Here is a 24,076-nt window from a genome sequence, read left to right as displayed (position 1 = left end):
TCAACCCTGGTTTCCTCAGTATATGCCTAGGAGTGGGATTGCTGGGTCATGGTGGTTTTATTCCTAGTTTTTAAAGGAATCTCCATACTGTCTTCCATAGTGGCTGTATCAGTTTACATTCTCACCAACAGTGCAAGAGCATTCCCTTTTCTCCACACCCTCTCCAGCATTTGTTTGTAGACTTTTTGATGATGGCCATTCTGACTGGTGTGAGGAGATACGTCATTGTGGTCTTGATTTGCATTTCTCTAATAATGAGTGATGTTGAGCATCTTTTCATGTGTTTGTTGGCCATCTGTATGTCTTCTTTGGAGAAACGTCTGTTTAGGTCTTTTTCCCACTTTTTGATTGGGTTCTTTGTTTTCATCAGCATCTTACAATTTTCTGTGTACATTTCTTTTGTCTCCTTAGGTAAATTTATTCCTAAATATTTAATTCTTTTTGTTGCGATGGTGAATGGGATTGACTCCTTAATTTCTCTTTCTGATTTTTCACGTTAATATATAGAAATGCAAGTGATTTCTGTGTATTGATTTCGTATCCTGCAACTTTGTTAAATTCACTGATAAGCTCTAGTAATTTTCTGATACTATCTTTAGGGTTTTCTATGTATAGTATAATGTCATCTGCAAACAGTGAGAGCTTTACTTTTTCTGATCAGGATTCCTTTTATTTCTTTTCCTTCTCTGACTGCTTTAGCTAGGAATTCCAGAACCATGTTGAATAGTAGTAATGAAAGTAGACACTTATCTCGTTGCTGATCTTAGGGGGAATGCTTTCAGTTTCTCACCATTGAGCATAATGTTGTAGGCTTATATATGGCCTTTACCGTGTTGAGGTAGGTTCCTTCTGTGCCCATTTTTCGAAGAGTTTTAATCATAGATGGGTGCTGAATTTTGTCAAAGGCTTTTTCTGCATCTATTGAGATGATCGTATAGTTTTTATCTTTCAATTTGTTAATATGGTGTATCACATTGACTGATTTGCGTGTATTGAAGAATCCTTGCATTCCTGGAATAAACCCAACTTGATCATGGTGTATGAGCTTTTTGGTGTGTTGCTGAATTGTTTGCTAAAATTTTGTTGAGGATTTTTGCATCTCTGTTCATCAGTGATATCAGCCTGTAGTTTTCTTTTTTCGTGTTGTCTTTGCCTGGTTTTGGGATCAGGATGGTGGTGGCCCTGTAGAGTGAGTTTGGAAGTGTTCCTTCCTCTGCAATTTTTTGAAAGAGTTTTAGAAGAATAGGCATTAGCTCGTCTCTGAATGTTTGATAGAATTCTCCTGTGAAGCCATCTGGTCCTGGGCTTTTGTTTTTTTGTGAGATTTTTGATCATAGCTTCAATTTCAGTGCTTGCAATTGGGTTCATAACTTCTATTTCCTGCTGGTTCAGTCTTGGAAGATTGAACTTTTCTAAGAACCTGTCCATTTCTTCCAGGTTATCCATTTTATTGCCATAGAGTTCATAATAGCCTCTTATAATCCCTTGTATTTCTGCATTGTCTACTGTAACCTCTCCTTTTTCATTTCTAACTTTGCTGATTTGATTCTTCTCTCTTTCGTTCTTGATGAGCCTGGCTAAAGGTTTGTCAGTTTTGTTTGTCTTTTCAAAGAACCAGCTTTTAGTTTTATTAATCTTTACTGTTATTTCTTTCATTTCTTTGTCATTTGTTTCTGCTGGGATCTTTATGATTTCTTTCCTTCTACTAATTTTGGGGGCTTTTTGTTCTTCTGTTTTCAGTTGTTTTAGGTGTAAAGTTAGGTTGTCTGTCTGGTTTTTTCTTGTTTCTTGAGGTAGGATTGTATTGCTATAAACTTCCCTCTTAGAACTGCTTTTGCTGCATCCCCTAGGTTTTGAGTTGTGTTTTTGTTGTCATTTGTTTCTAGAAATATTTTGATTTCCCTTTTGATTTCTTCAAGAACCTGTTGGTTATTTAGAAATGTGTTGTTTAATCTCCATGTGTTTGTGTTTCTTACACTTTTTTTTTCTAGTAATTGATATCTAGTTTCATAGCATTCTGGTTGGAGAAGATGCTTGATACGATTTCAGCTTTCTTGAATTTAGTGAGGTGTGATTTGTGACCCAAGATGTGGTCTATCCTTGAGAATGTTCCATGTGCACTTGAGAAGAAGGTGTATTCTTCTGTATTTGGATGGAATGTCCTGAAGATATCAATGAGGTCCATCTCATCTAATGTATCATTTAAGACTTGTGTTTCCTTATTAATTTTCTGTTTAATGATCTTTTCATTGATGTGAGTGGGGTGCTAAAGTCTACTACTGTTGCTATGTTACTGTTAATTTCTCCTTTTATGTGTGTTAGTATTTGTCTTACATATTGAGGTTCTCCTGTGTTGGGTGCATAGATTTTTACAATTGCTATGTCTTCCCCTTGACTGATCCCTTGATCATTATGTAGTGTCCTTCCTTATCTCTTTATTTTAAGGTCTTTTTTATCTGATATGAAGATTGCTACTCCAGCTTTTTTTTACTTCCCATTTGCACGGAATTTATTTTTCCATTTTCTCACTTTCAGTCTATATATGTCCCTTGGTCTGAAATGGGTTTCTTGTAGACAGCCTGCATATGAGTCTTGTTTTTGAATCCGTTCCGCCAGTCTGTGTCTTTTGCTTGGAGCATTTAATCCATTTACATTTAAAGTAATTACTGATATGTATGTTCCTATTGCCATTTTCTTAATTGTTTGGGGTTGATCTTGTAGATCTTTTTTCTTCTCTTGTGTTCCTTGACTATGTAAATCCGTTTAACATTTTTGTAAAGCTGGTTGTTGGTACTGAATTCTCTTAACTTTTGCTTGTCTGAAAAGCTTTTTATTTATCCATCAATTTTGAATGAGATCCTTGCCAGGTACAGTAATCTTGGTTGTAGATTTTCCCCTCTCATTACTTTAAATATATCCTACCATTCCTTCTGGCCTGCAGTTTCTGCTGAAAGGTGAGCTGTTAAACATATGGGGTTTCCCTTGTATATTACTTGTTGCTTCTCCCTTGCTGCTTTTAATATTCTTTCTCTGTGTTTAGTCTTTGTTAGTTTGATTAGTATGTGTCTTGGCATGTTTCTCCTTGGGTTTATCCTGTATTGGATTCTTTATGCCTCCTGGACTTGATTGACTATTTCCTTTTCCATGTTGGGAAAATTTTCAACTATAATTTCTTCAAAAATTTTCTCATACCCTTTCTTTTTCTCTTCTTCTGGCACCCCTGTAATTTGAATGTTCATATGTGTGATATGGTCCCAGAGGTCTCTGAGACTGTCCTCAGTTCTTTTCATTCTTTCTATTTTATTTTGCCCTTCAAAAGTTATTTCTACCATTTTATCTTCCAGCTTACTGATTCATTCTTCTGCTTCAGATATTCTGCCATTGATTCCATCTAGAGTATTTTCAATTTCAGTAATTGTGTTGTTTGTCTCTGTATGTTTCTTCTTTAATTCTAGGTCTTTGTTAGTTGATTCTTGTTTTTTTCCATTTTGTTTCCAAGGTTTTTGATCATCTTACTGTCATTATTCTGAATTCTTTTCCAAGTAGTTTGCTTATTTTCTCCTCATTTATTTGGACTTCTGTGTTTCTGGTTTGTTCCTTCATTTGTGTAGCATTTCTCTGCTGTTTTTTTTTTTTTTTTTTTAACTTACTGTGTTTGAGGTCTCTCTTTCCCATTCCTCAAGGTTGAATTCCTTCTTCCTTTTGGTTTCTGCCCTCTAAGGTTGGTCTAGTGGTTTGTGTAAACTTCTTATAGGGTGAGATTTGTGCTGAATGTCTGTTATTCCTCTGATGTATGAGGCTGAGTGAGGTGATAATCCTGTCTGCCGATGGCTGTATTTTTGTTCTGTTTGTTTAGATGAGGCGTCTTGCACAGGGTGCTCCTGGTGGTTGGGTGATGCTGGGTCTTGTATTCAGGTGATTTCCTTTGTGGGTGTTTTCACTATTTGATACTCCCTAGGGTCAGTTCTCTGGAAGTCTAGGGTCTTGGAGTCAGTGCTTCCACTCCAAAGGCTCAGGACTTGATCTCTGGTCAGGAACGAAGATTCCACAAGTGGTTTATTAAGGCATTAAGTGAGATTAGAACAAATACCCAAAATGAGAAACCAAAGATAAACCTCAGACAAATGGCAGTTATAAAATCAGGCAAATACTACTTAAAATAATGGTATATACACACATATATACCCACGAGCAAAGTCCAAACAGTCCAACAAAATAAAGTACAATAGATTGACCTAGCAAACATGGGGAATCAAAGGTTATATTTACCAGTTAAGAACAACGCTAACTAAAGTACAAACTGGAAAACAAAACTAAAGCAAGGTGCCAGTTGGGGAATAAAGCAATGAAAATAATAGTAACAAATATGTTGAGAGGAAAGAAAGAGTAGCTATGCAGTGTTAAATAAAGGTAGATGAAGACGATTTATATACATTGAAGATTAACTGCAAGGGGAAAAGAACAGTAGGGAAGGCAAACTAAGGAAGAAAAGTAGAAAAGTATAATAGGTTTAAGAAAATTATAATTAAGAAATAGAGAAAAAATACAGAAGAAGAAAGAGAAAAGGAAGAAAAGGAAAACTCCACAAAACTTCAGAGGCCCAATGTAGAGGCAGAGGTTTATAATGACTATTAAAAGTGTGACTGGTTGTACATATATGCATATACACCCATAAGCAGATTCAAAACAGTCCAACAAAAATAAAGTACAGTAAATGGACCTGGTGAACAAAGGGAACCAAAAATTATATCTACCAGAACAAAACTTTATAAAACACAAACTGGAAAACAAAACTAAAGCAAGGTGCCAATTAGGGAAGAAAGCAGTGAAAATAAAACTAACAAATATGTTGAGACTAAAGTAAAGAAGGAAAAGAAAGAATAGATATGCAAAGCTAAATAGAGATAGATAAAGAAGATTTATATATATTAAAGGTTAACTGCAAGGGGAAAAGCAAATGGAGGAATAAATGTAGAAAAATAATAATAGGTTTAAAAAATTAAAATTAAAAAAGAACTCCTCTAACTGCAAAAGTCCCATATAGAGGCAGAAGTTTATAACAGCAATAAAAAATGTGACTGAGGGGGGAAAAAAGCTCAAAAGCTTAGATTTCATAGTGCCAATAAAATTGGTGACTACAACAGAGGGAGGGAAAAAAAATCCAGAAGAATCTACAGAACAAGTCAAAACATAAGAATGATAAATGTTTTTCTTGAGTCACTGCTGTCAGAGTACTTTCACCTCACCGCCCTAGGATGCCCTCTAACACTGTGCTGATCTCTGGACCTGCTGTGAGGGCAGCTCAGATTCTAATCTGGTCCTTCTACGTGTTCTTGCCTCCAGTGTCCACAGCTTTCAGAACTAGTGTGTTTCCTTTTGTGAGATCTCTCAATGACCTTTTATATATTCTGCACTCTCAAAATCTGCCTAGTTGATTGTGTGAATTTAATCTGCAGCTTGTACAGCTGGTAGGAGGGTTTTGGGTCTTTTCCCTTAGTGACACTGCCCCTGGGTTTCAATTATGGTTTTATTTCCACCTCTGGATATCGGTTGTCCACTGGGGTTTGCTCCTGAGGCTGCCCTGGAGGACCTGGGTTTGCCTCTGTGAGGGTCAGGTGTGGAGGTGGTGCAGCTGCTTGAGTTGCAGGGGTTCTGGAAGCACCAGGTACTCAGAGGAGTTGGGGGCTCAGGCAGCAGGAAATATGGTGCCCTAGAAGGGTTTGGCAACTAGTATTGGCCAATATTGGAGAAGGAAATGGCATCCCACTCCAGTATTCTTGCCTGGAGAATCACAGGGACAGAGGAGCCTGGTGGGCTGTCATCTATGGGGTCACACAGTCGGACACACCTGAAGCGACTTAGCAGCAGCAGCAACAGCATAGGCCAATATGTTCCAGTATTCTTGCCTGGAGAACTCCCGTGCCTGACAGAGAAGGCTGGCAGGCCACAGTCCACGGGGTCGCAGAGAGTTCGACACAACCTAAGAGACCCTGTGTGCATAGACACAGACGTTTTTTTGCCTGTGGCAGCTCTACCCCAGTGCGAGTTGAGCATGAAGGTAGCGCAGCTGCTTGGCTTGCGGTACCCTCGCGGTGCTAAGTGTGCAAGGACATGGACTACCTCTGCCAGAGGAGTTATGACCCTATCAGTGTTTTTGAGCCTCTTTTAGCTGGTGATCAGAAGGCCTATTTGGCCAGTCTTACTCCGTAGTAGCTCTGCCCGTACAGGCACTTACAGGGCTCCCTTGTGTGGGGTCCTTCCCTGTTGTTCGGTGCATCAGGCACATAGAGGGGCCCCCTGCCTGGGATCCTATGCTGTAGGTCAGCGTGTCAGACACTTAAAGGGGCACTCTGGGTGGGGTCCTATTCTGTAATTCAGTGCATCAAGCATTTGATGGGCCAGCCTCTCTATTGTTCAGCTGCTGATGCTGGCGTGTCAGGGGAGAGAGATTATGGTCATGGCTCTACTCCCTACACGTGACTCAGCCGTACTGCCTTGCTTCCTTGGCTGCCCAGCTTTCCTCCCTCAGCATTTCCCACCAGTCTCCTCCTTCACATCCCCTCAATCCATCTCTCCGCAGTCAACAGCGGCCCTCATCCTGGGATTGCTCCACAATCCCTAAACTCCAGCTCCCAGCCACTGCACTGGGTAGGGTATGTATGGCTGCGGCAAGGACTGTCTGTGATTCTCACTCCATTTCAGTCAGTCAGTTCAGTTGCTCGGTCGTGTCCGACTCTTTGCGACCCAATGGACTGCAACATGCCAGGCCTCCCTGTCCATCACCAACTCCCAGAGTTTACTCATGTCCATTGATTCAGTGATGCCATCCAACCATCTCATCCTCTGCCCTCGGTGAGTGGGGGAACTGAAGCAGGGGTCTGATCCCCACATTGGGGCATCTGAGTCACAGGAGAAACATTTAAGGCCGAGAGGGAAACAGCTGATTTGTGACAGCCTAAATGGCTCCAAAATCACTGCAGATGATGCCTGCAGCCATGAAATTAAAAGGCCTTTGCTCCTTGGAAGAAAAGCATTTCTGTGTCTGAAGGTATATTCCTGATGTATCCGTGGAGAGAGATGTATTCCATGTCCACCTACCACTCTGCCATCTTGTTCCTCGTCCTTACTGATTGTAATTTGTACTTAAAGCTGTACTTCTAGCTTCTCTCCGACAGAAAGTTGGGAATTTAATGAAATTCTGAATGTTATATGAAAGTGAAAGTCATTCAGTCATGTCCAACTCTTTGTGACCTCATGGACAGTCGGAATTCTCCAGGCCAGAATACTGGAGTGGGTAGCCTTTCCCAATGGTAAAGTTTTTTTTCTTTCTATGGTAGACTATTTTTTCCATACTTGATTTTATCTCCATTTTGTTATTTCTTTTTTGCCAAAAAGTGTAGATTTATGATGAGAATGGCTCTAAGCAAAATTGGACTTCTTATTGGGCTTTTCGTTGTTGTTGTTTTTGCTGCACTGACCGCAGTGGCATACAGAATCTTAGTTCCCTGGCCAGAGATTGAATCCGTGCTGCCTCCAGTGGAAGTGCAGAGTCATATCAGCAGGACTGCCAAGGAAGTCCCCTTGTTGGACCTTTTTTTTTCCTTAAAATAAATATATTTATTTTAATTGAAGGTTAATTACTTCACAATATTGTATTTGTTTTGCCATACGTTGTCATGAATCTGCCACTGGTGTACATGTGTTCCCCATCCTGAACCCCCCTCCTACCTCCCTTCCCATACCATCCTTCTGGGTCATCCCAGTGCACCAGCCCCAAGCAACCTGTATCATGCATCAAACCTGAACTGGCGATTCGTTTCACATATGATATTATACATGTTTCAATGCCGTTCTCCCAAATCATCCCACCCTCTCCCTCTCCCACAGAGTCCAAAAGACTGTTTTGTACATCTGTGTCTCTTTTGCTGTCTCACATACAGGGTTATCGTTACCATCTTTCTAAATTCCATATATATGTGTTAGTATTTCTTTCTGGCTTACTTCACTCTGTATAATCGGCTCCAGTTTCATCCACCTCATTAGAACTGATTCAGATGTATTCTTTTTAATGGCTGAGTAGTATTCCATTGTGTATATGTACCACAGCTTTCTCATCCATTTGTCTGCTGGTGGACATCTAGGTTGCCTCCATGTCCTGGCTATTATAAACAGTGCTGCGATGAACATTGGGGTACACGTGTCTCTTTCAATTCTGATTTCGTCGGTGTGTATGCCCAGCAGTGGGATTGCTGGGTCATATGGCAGTTCTATTTCCAGTTTTTAAAGGAATCTCCACACTGTTCTCCATAGTGGCTGTCCTAGTCTGCATTCCCACCAACAGTGTAAGAGGGTTCCCTTTTCTCCACACCCTCTCCAGCATTTATTGCTTGTAGACTTTTGGATTGCAGCCATTCTGACTGGCATGAAATGGTACCTCATTGTGGTTTTGATTTGCATTTCTCTGATAATGAGTGATGTTGAGCATCTTTTCATGTGTTTGTTAGCCATCTGTATGTCTTCTTTGGAGAAATGTCTGTTTGGTTCTTTGGCCCATTTTTTGATTGGGTCGTTTATTTTTCTGGAATTGAGCTGCAGGAGTTGTTTGTATTTTTTGAGATTAGTTGTTTGTCAGTTGCTTCATTTGCTATTATTTTCTCCCATTCTGAAGGCTGTCTTTTCACCATACACAAAAATAAACTCAAAATGGATTAAAGATCTAAACGTAAGACCAGAAACTATAAAACTCCTAGAGGAGAACATAGGCAAAACACTCTCTGACATAAATCACAGCAGGATCCTCTATGACCTACCTCCCAGAATATTGGAAATAAAAGCAAAAATAAACAAATGGGACCTAATTAAAATTAAAAGCTTCTGCACAACAAAGGAAACTATAAGCAAGGGGAAAAGATACCCTTGTTGGACCTTTTAAGTGGACTTCATAATTATAATCTTTTCAGCTACTTAATATCAGACTTTTTTAAACCTAAGTTTTTCATGGAAGATATAATTGATATTACCTTGGATATTTAAAATCTCAAAGCTAGAGGTTTTATTATCCATTGTGTCATTGAAAGATTACCTGTAGGCACAGATGTGTTTCTGAAACAAATATTTATGAAATTAATGAGGTTGTTATAAAGCTAATTTGAAAACAACATCAAAAGGTTGTTACAGTCAGTGTAATGACATATAACAATGCATTGATTTGTGTTCTGCTCATTATAGGAAAGGGAAAATACGTACAAAAAATCAGTTTTTTATTTCCTACAGTATAGTTTTTTATGGGATTGGTCATGTCTATCTTGCTTGTTTTTAAAAAAAAAAATCAAGAGATTAATAGTACTTTGTTGACCCCACATTGTAATGTTTTTACCTTACGATTTTTCAGTTTTAGGCTTAAATGAATAATACCTGTTGATCGAAGCATATGCTATATAAAGAACTTGGCACCAGTTTTTGTAAGAGAGTAAAGTTTAGCAGATTAGTGAACTTAACACTGGTTTATCTGTTATTAATAGCTGGAGCTTAAATATAAATTATGAAGCTCATATTGAAAGTTACTTTAACATTGTAAACCAGAGGTCACCTCTGCCACCTCCGAATATGACAAGTAGTGCCTCCATGTTCTGAGAGTAAAGTCACTAAACTGATATGTTATTCATTAGCCTGAGGTTGAACAGTGTCATCTCTGACTTCAGGTTTGCTGATCACAGATCATAAAGGTAGAGGGTACTTTGAACACTCTCAGTAGAGCCTTTCTACTTGTCTTCTTACAAAGCTATTTAGGGAAAAATAAGTGTCATCAAATAATTATATGTCTGTGGGTTGAGTGTAACTCTTAAATACTCTTACTAGAAATAAAAATAATATTCACTTAATATTTTGGTGGTAGGAATATATTTTATGGAATAAACTCTCTTTTTAAAATGGATTTACAGGAAGCAAAATATATCCTAGTAACTGCCCTTGCCATTTCTTTATAGTTCCGTGCTATAAGCGGTGTAAACAGATGGAATATTCAGATGAATTGGAAGCTATCATTGAAGAAGATGATGGCGATGGGGGATGGGTAGATACTTACCATAATACAGGTAAGAGGAGAATAGAATGGCATGTGTTTAATCTGTTCTAACTCTTTTGCAATCTTTTATAACAGCCTTGATTTAAAAAATAAAGAAAGCAACACAGGCATAGTTTTGCACCAGAAGATTTTTACCTGAAAAGAAGCTGGAGAACAAATTAGGAAAAAATGCCCTTGGAGTGTACCACATTTTATAGTACTGTGCTACTTGCCACTACACACTGCCAAATACACCATGAAGGCAAAATTATTGCTCTCAGTTGAGATTCACTGCAGTAGTCAGAGGGCTAAATAATCTGCACAGGGAAAAGTACCTCTTTAAGTTTGTTTTTCCTCTGCTCTGAGTAAAGGACACTGCCATCTGTTTCCTTAAATGATTCAGAAACAGATTCAGGACCCGAGTTCCTTGAAGCTTTCTTGTTCCTTAATGAGTTGAATATTGTTATGTCAAGGCCTAGAGAAAATAGCAGTTTTAACAACTTCTTAAAATAATTTCAGAATCATCCTCTGTCCTCAGCTGAATAGTGCTGTTGGACTTTTTGTATGTTTTTTCCCCTGCATCTTCCCAAAATCTTTCCAGTTTTCTGTTTTTGTCTTCGTTACTGGAAGATGTGGATGGCAGGTCTGTAAGAAATTGCCTGTTGACAGAGTAGAGCCACTGGTTATAGCACTCTGTTTCTGATGTCAAGTTAGTGAGACTCTCAGGTGTTTAGTTGTGTTCCTTAATCCCTGTCCCAGAATCCAGGTGCATATTTACAAAGGCATTCGTCACAGAGGTAAGCAGGTGTTGGAATGATTGTGCTGTGCTGTCCTTAGTCACTCAGTTGTGTCCAGTTCTTTAAGACCTCATGGACTGTAGCCTGCCAGGCTCCTCTGTCCATGAGGATTCTCCAGGCCAGAATAGTGGAGTGGGTTGCTGGATATCCCTTCCTCCAGAGGATCTTCCCAACCCAGGGATTGAACCAGGTCTCCACATTGCAGGCGGATTCTTTACGGTCTGAGCCACCAGGGTAGCCCAAGAATACTAGAGTGGGTAGCCTATCCCTTCTCCAGGGGATCTTCCTGACCCAGGAATCAAACTGGGGTGTCCTGCTTTGCAGACAGATTCTTCACCCACTAAGCCATTAGGGAAGTCCTTACATGATTGTGGAAGCTAGCAGTTCTGAAATGTAAAGGGCAGGCTGGCCAGCAGTCTGAAGACTTGTAATGGTCAGTTCATACAGCTAGAGTCTGAGGCCAGTCTGGAAGCAGAATTAATTCCTCTACAAACTGTTTTTTTCTTAAGAAAAAAAGTCTATTAAGAGACTAAGTCTCTTTTTCTTAACCATCTGCTCATTGAATGAGGCTCACCTACATTATGGAGAGTGATCTGCTTTATTCTTAAGTATACTGATTTAAATGTTAAGCACATTTTAAAAATAACCCTCAGAAGTAACATTTAGACTGCTGTTTGATCAGACTATGGGATACAATAACCGACCCAAGTTGACATATGAGATTAACCATCACAACTGGTACAGTGTTACCTTCATTAGAATCCTTTCAGCTTTCTTTTTCTTTTCCAGTATGTCCTCCTTTTAGGAGAGTCTGATTTAGTGGGATGCTACTGCATTATATTTAGATGGATTGAAGAGGTTTATTTTCTTTGTTTCTGTGAAGTAGTCTCAGTAAGTTGTAATAGATATCCATTATGTTAATAATCATACTATTATAAAATAATTTCTAGAAAAACTACTCTGATATAAAAGCTTTATGCTTAAGCTATGGATTGTGACTGACATTTTCTATTTGAAAGTGACTCTTTGGATTGGATATATTGAACAGATAAATCAAAGCTTCAGAAGATAAACAAAAGAGCAAAGCATATTTTGTGTTTAGGTTTTTTGTTTTTATTTTTCTTTACTGTTTCCCATCCTTGTTGAATCATTTGAAAACACCGATGGATATTTTGAATTAGAAATATTATTTAGCTGACTTATGATCCTGCCATCTTCTTAATGTCACCTTCATTGAGATAAGTGGTTTCCAAGGTAGCTGCTTAATGAGGTACAGTGGACAGAGCATTGAACTGAAGAGCAGATGTGGATTTGAATCCCAGGTTCTTCATGTAACTGTGAGATTTATATAAGTTTCTTTCTCTGAAGACTTCATTTCTTTATAGGGAGAAACTGTTATTGTGACTACCTTACCAAACAGTGTTTGTGAGGACTGTATAAAATGCAGAAGCAGTAAAATAGAAAGTCTCATATAAGTCTGATGTGACATTACTTCCTTTGGAGGTCCTAGATCTCTGAAGCAAATAGCATATTTAACATAACCATTGTCTATCTTATTGAGAAAATTTCATTGCAGGTTATATGACTCCTATAATCTCTTTACTTTGTGAGAATATTTATTCTGATAGGCTCATGCAAGGCAAGTAAATAAAATAAATGAAGGATACTAAATGAGGAAAGATAGGCTAGGATAATTTATGGTAAAAATATTAAACTGATATTTTAAAAGTTATTTAATTTTGAGAAGTACCCTTGTGATTATTTATTCCCATTAGAGTTCATTTGTAAAAGTGCTGCTAACATTGCTTTCTCATTTCAGAGAACTTTGAGAATTTAAAAGTTTTTGATAATGTTAAAAGTTTTTATATTGCTCAAATCAGGTAAATTGAAGGTCTTTACAACTTAATTTTAGTTATTTTCTGCTGAATTTTAAACAGGTATTGCAGGAATAACCGAAGCAGTTAAGGAGATTACACTGGAAAGCAAGGTAATGGTTATTAGTTATGTATTTAAATTCAGTGACCTAGTTATTTGCTTGTATATTTATTTTGAGGTTATTCATATCATTCATATATAAACTGTTACTATCAGTATTTATTATCAGCTCTTTTAAATTCCAGCTATTTTATTTCCTCTCATTTTTCTGCATCAGCATACCAAAACACCACTGTTTCCCAGAGCTTTTCTTTTCTTTACTCTGTCAAATGGTTAAGAAAAACATTTTTTGAGACTAACTGGTTAAAATCTATAAATTTTTACTATTTGGGAAGATTTCTAGGCTAGTTTACAAGAAATGGCTTTTTATTTTTAAACAGAACTCCCACACATTCTGTAAGTGGAGGTTTTTGAGGGGGTTTACTTACTTGCTGATTACTATAATAGATTGCTGATAATATCGTGTTTAAATTTGTAGTTTAAACATTGTCTTAAGCAGTTTATTCATTTCTTCTGAAGTTTCTTAATTTACTGCTGATTTGAGGGGTTCTTGTTTTTTGTTCTGTTTTTTGTTTTGAAAATTTAAAGGAAACTTTATAGCGTCCAAAATCATGACGTTTTGAATGAGTGGAAGCTAAATCAGTTGGGTCATATTGTACAGTTTATTTGAAGGAAGGGTAAAAATATACAATTGGGTAGAAATTTTCTGCTTGAAACTTTTCAATAATTTAGACTATCTATACTAGCTTTTCATTTCTAAAGAATGATTATAGTTGTCTTCATATTTTTGTATAGTAGTTTGAAATAATATAAAATAATGTGAAACACTTTCACCTTTATGTTTTCTTAACTATTTTGTTAAATACTCCATTCTCTTAGAGGATAGAATATTTGACAGAGTAACTGTTCTTTTTGTCTTTCTGAAACAGTTAGCTGCAGCAGTTCCTAGTTTAAGATCATTGTCTTTGTGTGTTTTTGTCACCTGGATATTTTGGGATTTGTTACTGGGGCTTAACAGAAGGTGTTAAAAACCCAAACAAGGTTTTTTCTTTTTTTTTCCAGTGTACAATTTTATGCTTGTTAGGGATTACAGTTCAGTTCATTAGTCTGAGAATTCATCCTTTTGAAGTTCTGCTTTTTGGAGAATTTGACTAAGGAGAAATTACATAAATGGCATTGCTGCTTCAGAAGCTCTTGTTTATTCCAGCGATTAATGTGTATGGATCAGACTTTGGGAATAATAAATGGCAGAGTATGGATCCATTGTTTTGATAGGTTTATGATAAACCCTCTCAGGAATTTTTTAATAAATTTAATAATGGTTAATATGGTACTTAGTATCCCACTTAGCATTCTCATGTCTTACTAATGGTTGAGTACTTGGAATGATTTACAACTAGAATTTATCTTCCCTGTCATTTCCTAATTAATACAGAATTTACATGATTTTTTTTTAAATTTAGGGCTTAGAATACATACTATTAAAATAAAATTATAAATTAGGTGAAACTAAATGTCCAGTTTTTTGACCTACTACATTGACTTCAGATTTTTAGAATATTAATTTCGTGAAAGTGATAATTGTATATTAGGCTTGTCTTTGGTTAGCATTATGTCATTTTAATGCAGATATAGTTAAGAAATTGAACTGAAATCTTATATGTTGTAATAATTGTAACTGCTTAATTCAACCAGGAATGTTAAATTAGAGAATATGATAGTATTTGATTTATAATAATATTAACATGTACATGTATTGTGATTTATAAATATATATATATACTTTTTTTCTCTAAGTGTACCAGTTAACTTTGAACTGACTTTCTAATACTAGTGAATTGGTTAGCTAGACATATTGTTTTGTCAGAAGTGCAGCTGGCAACAATTTTTAAATGACTCCTGGTGCTTCTATGATACTTTCTATATTTTTCAGTCACAGTGGTTAGCACATGGTTTTTAATGATTGGTTTATAGGTTTATCATATGAAGTAGGAGTTTTTTGAGTATAAGAAATATCTCATCATGCTTACTTTTGCAGTGGTTAGCACTGTGCTGGCATGTGGATGCTCAGTATTTGAACTCATGAACATATTTAAATGACTTTAAATTTAATTAATTTCAAAGGACAGTATAAAACTCCAAGATTGCTCAGCTTTATGTGAGGAGGAGGAAGAGGAAGATGAAGGAGAAGCTGCAGATATGGAAGGTATTTGTGTCATGGATTTGTTTTAATCACAATAGAATATTGATTGTAGAATATATTTAATTGGTGTGGATTAAGAATTCTACTTTATTGAGTTCTGAATTTTAACATTTAACAGCCTAGAGAGGATTTGTTTAGTTTAAATTTAATCAGTGCAGAACTTACCTTGCTCTTGGATTTTACCCAGAGCATGGCCTTGATAGCATTATTTCTGCTGGATCAGTATTGATCATAAATATTTAATGCTAGAGACAGCCATAAGATACAGATTCTTAAGCTAATTCCTAAATTCTTTCAGAACAGAAGAAAATTTGTTTAGGGATTTAGTATTTTCTTTTTCCTTTTTGATAGCATCTTACTACTTAAACCTTATGATAGTTATTCTTAATGGAGCCTTTTGAACTATATGGAATCCTCCCACTGCTTCCTGAGAATCTGAAGTGCCTTCCTAGGATTGCCAGTTGAGAGTTTAGACTTCATGTGTTAGTAAATCATTGTTACAAGAGATTGAAACCCATTGTACTAACAGAACACAGTAATACCGGTCTAAAAGTATATGGCTATTCAAAACTTCATATTTCATTAGCATGATAATCTTTAATATGAAATTTCAGATATTTAAAAGTAGATGGAAGAAATTGCTGTCACCAGGACAACCTCTCTATTAAGCCCAATCTGTCTTTATAATACTTAACCTTCTCTATATTTGTTTGATTCTGTTAACCTTTTCCTCCCTTGGTTTTTATGATGTGGGATTTTCCTCCTCCTTCCTTGACCGTTTCTTCTAAGTCTTCTTCCCAGGCTCTTTTGCTTCTGCTTAGCTGTTAAATGTTACTGTTTTATGGTGTTTCACTCTCTTTTTCTGCTCACTCCCTACACTCCCAGGTAGATTTTTATCTACTCTTGTAATTTCTGTAATTGGAGACTGTAGTCTGGCAGGAAGAATGGTGTGTAAACTGCATTAGATTTTCTATGAGAGTTTAAATATGAATATATGTATGTATATAGAGAGGGTTAGCAGTTGGAAAAAAGAAGAGACTATGAAAAATAACAGGGCAGGCATTTTGGAGGCTGTAAGGTGGCCAAATCCCCCCAGTACTTAGAATTTAGTGAGATAGAATGCAGAAGTAGAAGGTGGTATCTGTAGAGATGGCAAGTGGTGTTTGCTGAAGAGGCGGTGGCAGCTTAGTCTAATCAACCAGAGTAGCCTTGACTTAAAAAGTGAAAGTGTTAGTTGCTGAGTTGTGTCTGACTCTTTGTGACCTCATGGGTTGGACTGTAGCCTGCCAGGCTCCTCTGTCCATGGGGATTCTCCAGGCAAGAATACTGGAGTGGGTTACCATGCCCTCCTCCAGGGCATCTTCCCAACCCAAGGATCAAACCCAGGTCTCCCACATTGCAGGAAGATTCTTTTACCATCTGAGCCACCAGGGAAGCCTTTGACTTAAAAGTACCTTTCAAAAAGAATAAGTACCTTTCAGTTTTGTTTCCTAAATTACTTTTGAGCTTCCATGAAACCTAGCTGTATATCTGTTCCTGGATTCTAGTAAGAATTTTATCCTTATTTCCATGTATACTCCTATTCGTTGAAGAAATCCAGATGAGTTTACTTGTAACCAAAATTGATCACAGGAACCTCATATACCGTGTCTGTGCTCAAGACATCCGCATTTAAACCCCAACCCAGATCTACTTGTTTAGATTTATTTCCACATGGAAGTATAGTTGTCAGACCACCTTCTTGCACAAATGCTCATTTCTGGATTCTGTCTCTGAATGGTATGCAGTTGTTAAGTTGGAGCAGGAAACGTTATGAATAAAGTACTGTTTTAGTTCTTCAGTACTTCGGCCACCTGATGTGAAGAATTGACTTGTAAGAAAAGACCCTGGTGCTAGGCAAGATTGAAGACAGGAGGAGAAGGGGATGACAGAGGATGAGATGGTTGGATGGCGTCACTAACTTGATGGACATGAGCTTGAGCAAGCTTCGGGAGTTGGTGATGGACAGGGAAGCCTGGTGTGCTGCAGTCCATGCGGTCGCAAAGAGTCGGACATGACTGAGCAATTGAACTGAACTGAACAGTTTTTAGAGTTACAGCTATAGAATTGCCTTAAATATCTGACCACCTTCTAGTATGTTTGTTACATTTCCCTTGGATAGAATTAAAGAAAGAATTGCTGTGTATGGAATTTAGCTTTAAAAGTGTCATTGGTACCTAATACAGTAGTTAATTTTCATCCATTTTTCAGCAAATATTTATTGAGCAAGACAGTATCTATATTTCAGAGACTACATTTGGTGCTGGAGATAAACCAGTAGACATGATCTCACAGAGCTAATATTTGATTTAGGGGACACAGACAAAAACAATAGATAGGACAAAACATAAACTGTCTCAGATGGTTATAAGTGTTAGGCTGAAAAGTAAAGGCAGGCAGAGACAGGGAGGCTTGTAACAGGATGAGTGTTGTAATTTTTAAATAGGTTGGTTAAGAGAAACCTCACTGAGGATATTCCTTTTGAGTATAGCCTGACAAGAAGTAAGCGGACAAGCTGTTTGATTATCTGAGGAAGAGTGCAAAGGCCCTGAAGTGGGAACAGATAGGACTTACATAAATAGTGCAAGGAGGCTCCTATGTTTAGAGAGGCGTGAGGTGAGGGAATAAGGCGTGGAGTTAGAGCGGTAACCTAGGAACCAGATGGTGTTAGGGCCCTGGCTTTAACTCTGAGATGAGAAGCTGTTGGGGTTTTTTTAAGGAACAACAGAATGAGATTTTAAGATCTCAAAAGAATGGCTATGACTGAGAATAAAGACTGAAGGGGTTTGGGACAACAGGCATCTATTTTGATAATCTAGGCAAGAAACAACTGTGACATGGGCTCAGGTGGTAACTGGAGGTGATGAGAAACTGAAGATTCTAGATATTTTGAGGATAGGGCTAAAAGAATATTTGTTGCTGGATTGAATGTGACATGAGTGGTCTCGTGTGACTCCAGGGTTTTTGACCTGAGTGTGTAGAAAGGTGTTATTCAGATGAGGAGTGAATGGCTTTGGAGGGGAAGTCAGGGGCTCAGTTTTTGACATGTGATACTTGTGCTGTCCCCTAGTCATTCATTCGAGTCATAAATAAACAGTTGGGTATCCATGTTTGCAGTAAGGGAATAAATTCAAGAGTCATCAGCATTTAAAGTCATTGGAACTAGATGAAATCTTCAAGGGAGTCGGTGTGGATGAAGAAGAGGCAAGTTCCAAAAACTGAGCTTTCGGTTACTGTAGATGTTGAACAGGACCTGCATAGGAGATAGTGAAGGAAAAGTTAGTGAGGTGGGAGGAAAGCCAGGGAAATGTTGTATCTTAAAGGCTGAGGAAGGAAAACTTTGCAAGGAAGAAGAAATAAATCATGCCAGATGTTCTTAAGAGGCGAAGAGTTGACTCATTGGAAAAGACGCTCATGCTGGGAGGGATTAGGGGCAGGAGGAGAAGGGGACGACAGAGGATGAGATGGCTGGATAGCATCACCGACTCGATGGACATGAGTTTGAGTATACTCTGGGAGTTGGTGATGGACAGGGAGGCCTGGCGTGCTGCAATTCATGGGTTCGCAAAGGGTCGGACATGACTGAGCAACTGAACTGAACTGAAGATGAAAACCGGGAATTTACCACTGGATTCAGCAAGTAGAAATCACTGATGACCTTAATGAGCATGTCTTATCCAGTTATATAAATATCCTTGCCTACCCTATGGAGTCACCAAGGACTCTGTAGTATTATCGTGCCAGTTGGTATTAGTAATAGATCAAGCCTCAAGTATGCAGACTTTCTCTGGCACTGTTAGGTAAGTATTTGCTTCTTTAGAAATATAGAATTAGCTCTCTCATTTATTCAATATCTTCAGTCAAAACTAAAGCAAAAACCCAGGTTTTGCATTCTCTGAAGTAATATGTAATTTGGTTTAGGAAATTATTTTGAACTTGATTAATCTTTTGTTGCTTTTTATAACAGAATATGAAGAGAGTGGATTGTTGGAAACAGATGAGGTTTGTAAATTGAGTTTTCTTTAGTTAATTTTTAACGAGTAAACTTGGGGATTAGTGTTCTTAATATCTTGATCTATCAAATGAGTTTTTTATGTGTACATTGTTTATAGCATTATAACATTTTAGCTTGAATTGTTATATCTGCTGTTGAATAAAAAATACATAGGATGAGAAGATTTGCCAAAACACCACATAGTGATTTTAATGGTTGTAAATTTTTCTCCACTGTTACCAGGCTACTCTAGATACAAGGAAAATAGTAGAAGCTTGTAAAGCTAAAACTGATGCTGGAGGTGAAGATGCTATTTTGCAAACCAGAACATACGATCTTTACATCACTTATGATAAATATTACCAGACACCACGACTATGGTTGTTTGGCTATGATGAGGTAAAACTAAAGAAAAATTTGTTCTAGTGTGAATATTTAAAATTTGAGGGTTGAATTCTTTTGTCATTAAGTCTATGGGTATATATTTTGGCCTTTAAAGTTTTAGGAATCATTTGTTTTGTAATTTTGTGATTCATGTTGAATTCGATTCTTATTTTGAACAAACTAGGAATTATTTAATGTGAAACAACATTGCTAAGGATTAAACAGAAATAATCTGTTAACGTTTATTCCTTGGTCCCTAGAGCTTACCCCTTCGAAATGTGAAGAAAATTGAAGTTGGTTTGTTATATTAAATTTTGTTTGGGATTATAGATAGACATGTGCAGAATGATCATATTGCATGTGAGGTTTTTTTCCCTGTAGACTTTCACTTAATTGAATTAAAGGAAAACTAAAATAAAATTAACTTGTTTAACCTGTCATTCCAGTGACTATAAAAGGAAAACAGATAAGCCTAAAAGATGTTATAAAGTTATAAAATGTTTTGATAGCTCTGAACTTGCCTTTTTGTAGACTTTTTTCTGTATTAGATGATAGCTGATGTCACATAGCCTTGATGGACAAACTCTCCTCCATGCCTATTTGGTACTTTGCCCCAAATAATCTGGTGATTCTAAATAGTATAGAATTTGAAATTGCAAGTGATGTGGAAGGTGGGGCTAAGTATATTGATAAAGACTAAAGTTTAGGCCTAAAAGTTTTTAAACAGTAATTTCAAAGCATTTTTTGTGGTTTCAGCAACGGCAGCCTTTAACAGTTGAGCACATGTACGAAGACATCAGTCAAGATCATGTGAAGAAAACAGTGACCATTGAAAATCACCCTCATCTCCCACCACCTCCTATGTGTTCAGTTCACCCATGCAGGTGTGTGTGTATGTGTGTGTGTGTGTGTGTGTGTACACTTCATGGATTTACCACTTGAGAGTCTGTATAAACAGTGTCTGAACAGAAAAAAATTTACTTCATAAATAAAATTCTGTTGTCTTCCTTAGAAATGTTTGTGTTTAAGTAATATAAAAGACCCCCCCAAAATTTATCAATTTCTTCTAAGTTTCAATTCATTAAGAATGTTTTTTTGTATATTGTGTTACAGTATAGATTTTTGTGATTTTTACTCCTGTTATTAGCTCCAAGAATATTTTGGAAGATTCTTTTTAGATTAAAAAATACTAATGGTTTGTTCTGTTGTGATATCTTTTTGTGAATGTGGAATATAAAGTTAACTTTGTGCTTTTTCTAGATGACCTATAAATCTCCTTTTATTGGTTAGTGAAGGGAGATGTGTGCAAAATTTCTATTTTCCTCTACTTTTCAGTTAACTTCTCAACCCTGCCAAATCAAGTACATTTTCTAATTTGGTATTTTTTTGTATCAGTGTGTTTTCACAGGGCTAAAAAAGTGAAACTGAGTCTATATACATAATCAAGGCATTTAAGGCTTGCCATTGGCTGCTTCAGATTATGTCTTCATATTCTCAGGGCCAGTACATTTACTCTCATCTTCTAAGTTGACTGCCTCTGTTATGAAGGTTGTATTCAGAGATTGAAGTAGCTTTATTTAAGCCAGGATACATATAAAAGTTCATTTCTTCTGTATGATGCCCTTTACTCAGTTAATTTACTCAGGTAATTACTCTGATATCACCATTTTATGTAGCATAGGAGATTCACCAGTTGGCCATGAAAAGATTTGTGGAAAACTTTAGGTAAATATCCTTCATATAAAGGCAAAAAATTTTTTTCTAAGTAGAATCAGATAATTTTTATCTGAAAAAAATATATGTATGAAGTTTGACCAACTGGCTTTTCTTTAACTCAGTTTTGGCTTATTCTCAGTTAAATATTTAAGCTGTCAAAATCACAGCGTTATAAATACCTCTTTGTTGTTGTTTTTTACCAACCATTTTCATAATACTTTTTTGAATTTGTCTGGTTGGATTCTTGCTTTTTTCTCAGAGCAGAAAGCCCTTGCTCTGCAGTTGTGCCCTGGCATGATTTCCCTTTCTCTGATTTTCTGCCCTATCCCACTTCCACCCCCATCATAGGAAAGCTAACTAGTTCCATTGTGTTCCTTTGTGACTACCATAGCTTTTGAAAATTAACCCCTCCCCCAGTAAAATTCTGCATGACTCAACAGTCTGGCTTGTTGGAGAGTATGGAGGAGAATATTTTACATAATTACTGTTATATATTAAAATCACTGACAGTAAACATTTTTACAAATTCTCACAAACAAAAACTTGCTTTTCCTATTTTGATCCAGTTGATCTATACTAATATTTATTCTTTTGCATTTAGGCATGCAGAGGTGATGAAGAAAATCATTGAAACTGTTGCAGAAGGAGGGGGAGAACTTGGTGTTCATATGTATCCTTACCTGTCTGTATATGTGACTAGAGGCAAAGTGCTTCTGTGATTTTTTTTTTCCCCCTTTTTGAGAAATTTAGCCCTCAGATGTGGAAATGTTAGTGGGAGTCTTTATTTGGAAAATGTTGCATTGTGATAGTTCTGGCCTTGTTCAGTTGTTGAGCACATATCCCTTTGTGAACCAGTTTCCTCTACTTTGTTACAGAGCTTCAGAGCAGTATGTGCTTCTAGGTGGCAGCTTGCCAAGTGCCTTTGTTCGGAAGGCAATGGCTGAGAGTATACAATTCACAACTGTTAACTCTTGATGGAAAAGAAACTCAAAACGCTTAATCTGTTGATGAAAGATGAGTAATCTATGAATTTAGAGGATAACACATGACTATCTTTTCCTCAGATATATTCCTAATTTAGCATGTTATCAAAAGTGTACTTTCCTATCAGGTAAAAAGTAAAGCTGGGTTTTGTCAGTCTGAGATCTCTGAAGTGAAGAAAAGTAAAAAGCACATGAATTCTATTTCAGGTAGTCTTCAAATACAGTATTCTCATTTTTCTCCAGATAAGAGCACCCATTTATTTTTCTGGGGTTGACAAGAGGAATTAAGTGAACTACTGGATCCTGAAATACACGTGCCCATAGCCTGGATTTGTGAAAAGCAGCCAATAATACCAAACAGCTTGAATGAGTGGTTCGTGCCACTCACTGTTAGATGTAGACTGAGGGGTTGCCACTGTCTTGGAACTATAGATAACATGAGCATTGCCAATAGGATGTGTGTGCCTCAGAGAAACATTGAGCTGGTGTAATATTGAAACAACCAGGAGTTTTTGGTCCGAACCAGATTTACTGTTGAAAGCCTGTTACGCATAATATGAGCATTCATCTCTATTTTTGAAGCTATATAGCAACTTGGAAGACTCTCTGTAATTCTAATTGAGTCATCAATAAAAATTAAGCTCTTAATGTTTCTAAGTGCAGTGGAACATAGGAAAAAAATTCAGGAATTTGTTAAAGACAGTCCAGTATAGCAGATTCTATGGCAGGTACATATACTAACCAAGAATCAGTCCTTATGCAGGATTTTTACCTATTTTTTGTTCTTTTGCTTCAGTATTTTTATATTCTTCACACTGTCTCATTTTCTAACATACTCTCAAAAACTTATAGGCAATAAAAAAGCCATTTCCCACTCATTTAAATATGTGCAGCAATGTCCTTATTTATATATTAAAATATTTGGGCTAATAAGAACTTGTACTCTTTAAGAAGTCTTAACATGCAAATATTAAATCGGGATAAGTCAAGCATTCTTAAAATTGTAGAGAGCCTTGTGTTGAATAGACACCAGCTTGCGTGAATGAATGTTTTTTTAATATACTTGATTTAAGATTCTGTCTTCTATATATTTTCTGAGGAGTTACTTCTTAATAAAATGGATAATTACAATGTTAGCTTAAATCAGAACTATTTACCAATCTATTTTCCTTAGCTAAAAACCTTTAGGTATCTTCTAATTTTCTTGAAATTTGTACAAGCTGTCATTCCAACAATAGAATATGACTACACAAGACACTTCACGATGTAACAAAGAGAGCATAGAATCTATCCTAATTATTGGTTCTGATTTTTAAGGAATTAACCCATAGATGTGACCATTGACCATATTCACCAATATGTACAATTTCTCTAATAAAGAGACTTATGTTTATGCATTAAATAAAAAAAGTTTCACTACCAGCCTTATTTGTTTAATAAAAGTGAGTGTAAAGAGTTTTTCTTGCTTCTTATCAAAAAGGTGGTAATAGCATTTTTCTTAAATAATAATAATTCTTTAAGTGTAGAAATATACAGAATGATGAGTATTTTTGGTTCACATTTATGAGGAAGGTATTTAAATGTGTATATGTGTGTGAGAGCTGGGACTAGAAAATACTGCATAGACTCCCTCTCCCTTCTTTTTTCTTGCTCTTTGTTCCTTTTGTTTTCCCTCTATCTCCCTAAGTCTCCTATCAGCAAATAGTTAACATTGATGAAGTACTTACTGTGCACCAGGAAATTAAGTGGTGTTGCTTATTTTGTTAAGTTAATACTTCCAGAGTAATTCTGGATTCAAGAATATTTTTCTTACTGTGATTGCCTGTGTGTGCATGTGCTCACATACACGCTTAGTTGTGTCCATCCAACTGTTTGTGACCCCATGGACTATAGCCCACCAGGTTCCTCTGTCCATGGGATTTCCCAGGCAGGAATACTGGAGTGGGTTGCCATTTCCTTCTC

At 36.8% G+C, this 24,076-nt stretch overlaps 1 protein-coding gene across 1 annotated transcript in view; it reads left to right on the top strand.

Annotated features, from left to right (window-relative positions):
- ATG3 (autophagy related 3) overlaps positions 1 to 23,524 on the top strand; it is a 34,128-nt gene extending 10,604 nt beyond the window's left edge. Inside the window, exons 5-12 of the mRNA XM_068961125.1 lie at positions 9,987 to 10,094; positions 12,798 to 12,847; positions 14,920 to 15,001; positions 19,005 to 19,039; positions 19,275 to 19,430; positions 20,172 to 20,299; positions 21,733 to 21,801; positions 23,303 to 23,524. Of these exons, the coding sequence (XP_068817226.1) occupies positions 9,987 to 10,094; positions 12,798 to 12,847; positions 14,920 to 15,001; positions 19,005 to 19,039; positions 19,275 to 19,430; positions 20,172 to 20,299; positions 21,733 to 21,801; positions 23,303 to 23,384 (710 nt within the window). The 3' untranslated portion in view covers positions 23,385 to 23,524. The remainder of the gene's footprint in view (positions 1 to 9,986; positions 10,095 to 12,797; positions 12,848 to 14,919; positions 15,002 to 19,004; positions 19,040 to 19,274; positions 19,431 to 20,171; positions 20,300 to 21,732; positions 21,802 to 23,302) is intronic.
- Positions 23,525 to 24,076: the final 552 nt, after the last annotated feature.

This window comes from Capricornis sumatraensis, chromosome 1 (genome assembly GCF_032405125.1).
Source record: "Capricornis sumatraensis isolate serow.1 chromosome 1, serow.2, whole genome shotgun sequence".
Lineage (NCBI taxonomy): Eukaryota > Metazoa > Chordata > Mammalia > Artiodactyla > Bovidae > Capricornis > Capricornis sumatraensis.
Note: the sequence above shows the minus strand (reverse complement) of the source record. Positions and strands in the feature narration are given on the sequence as shown.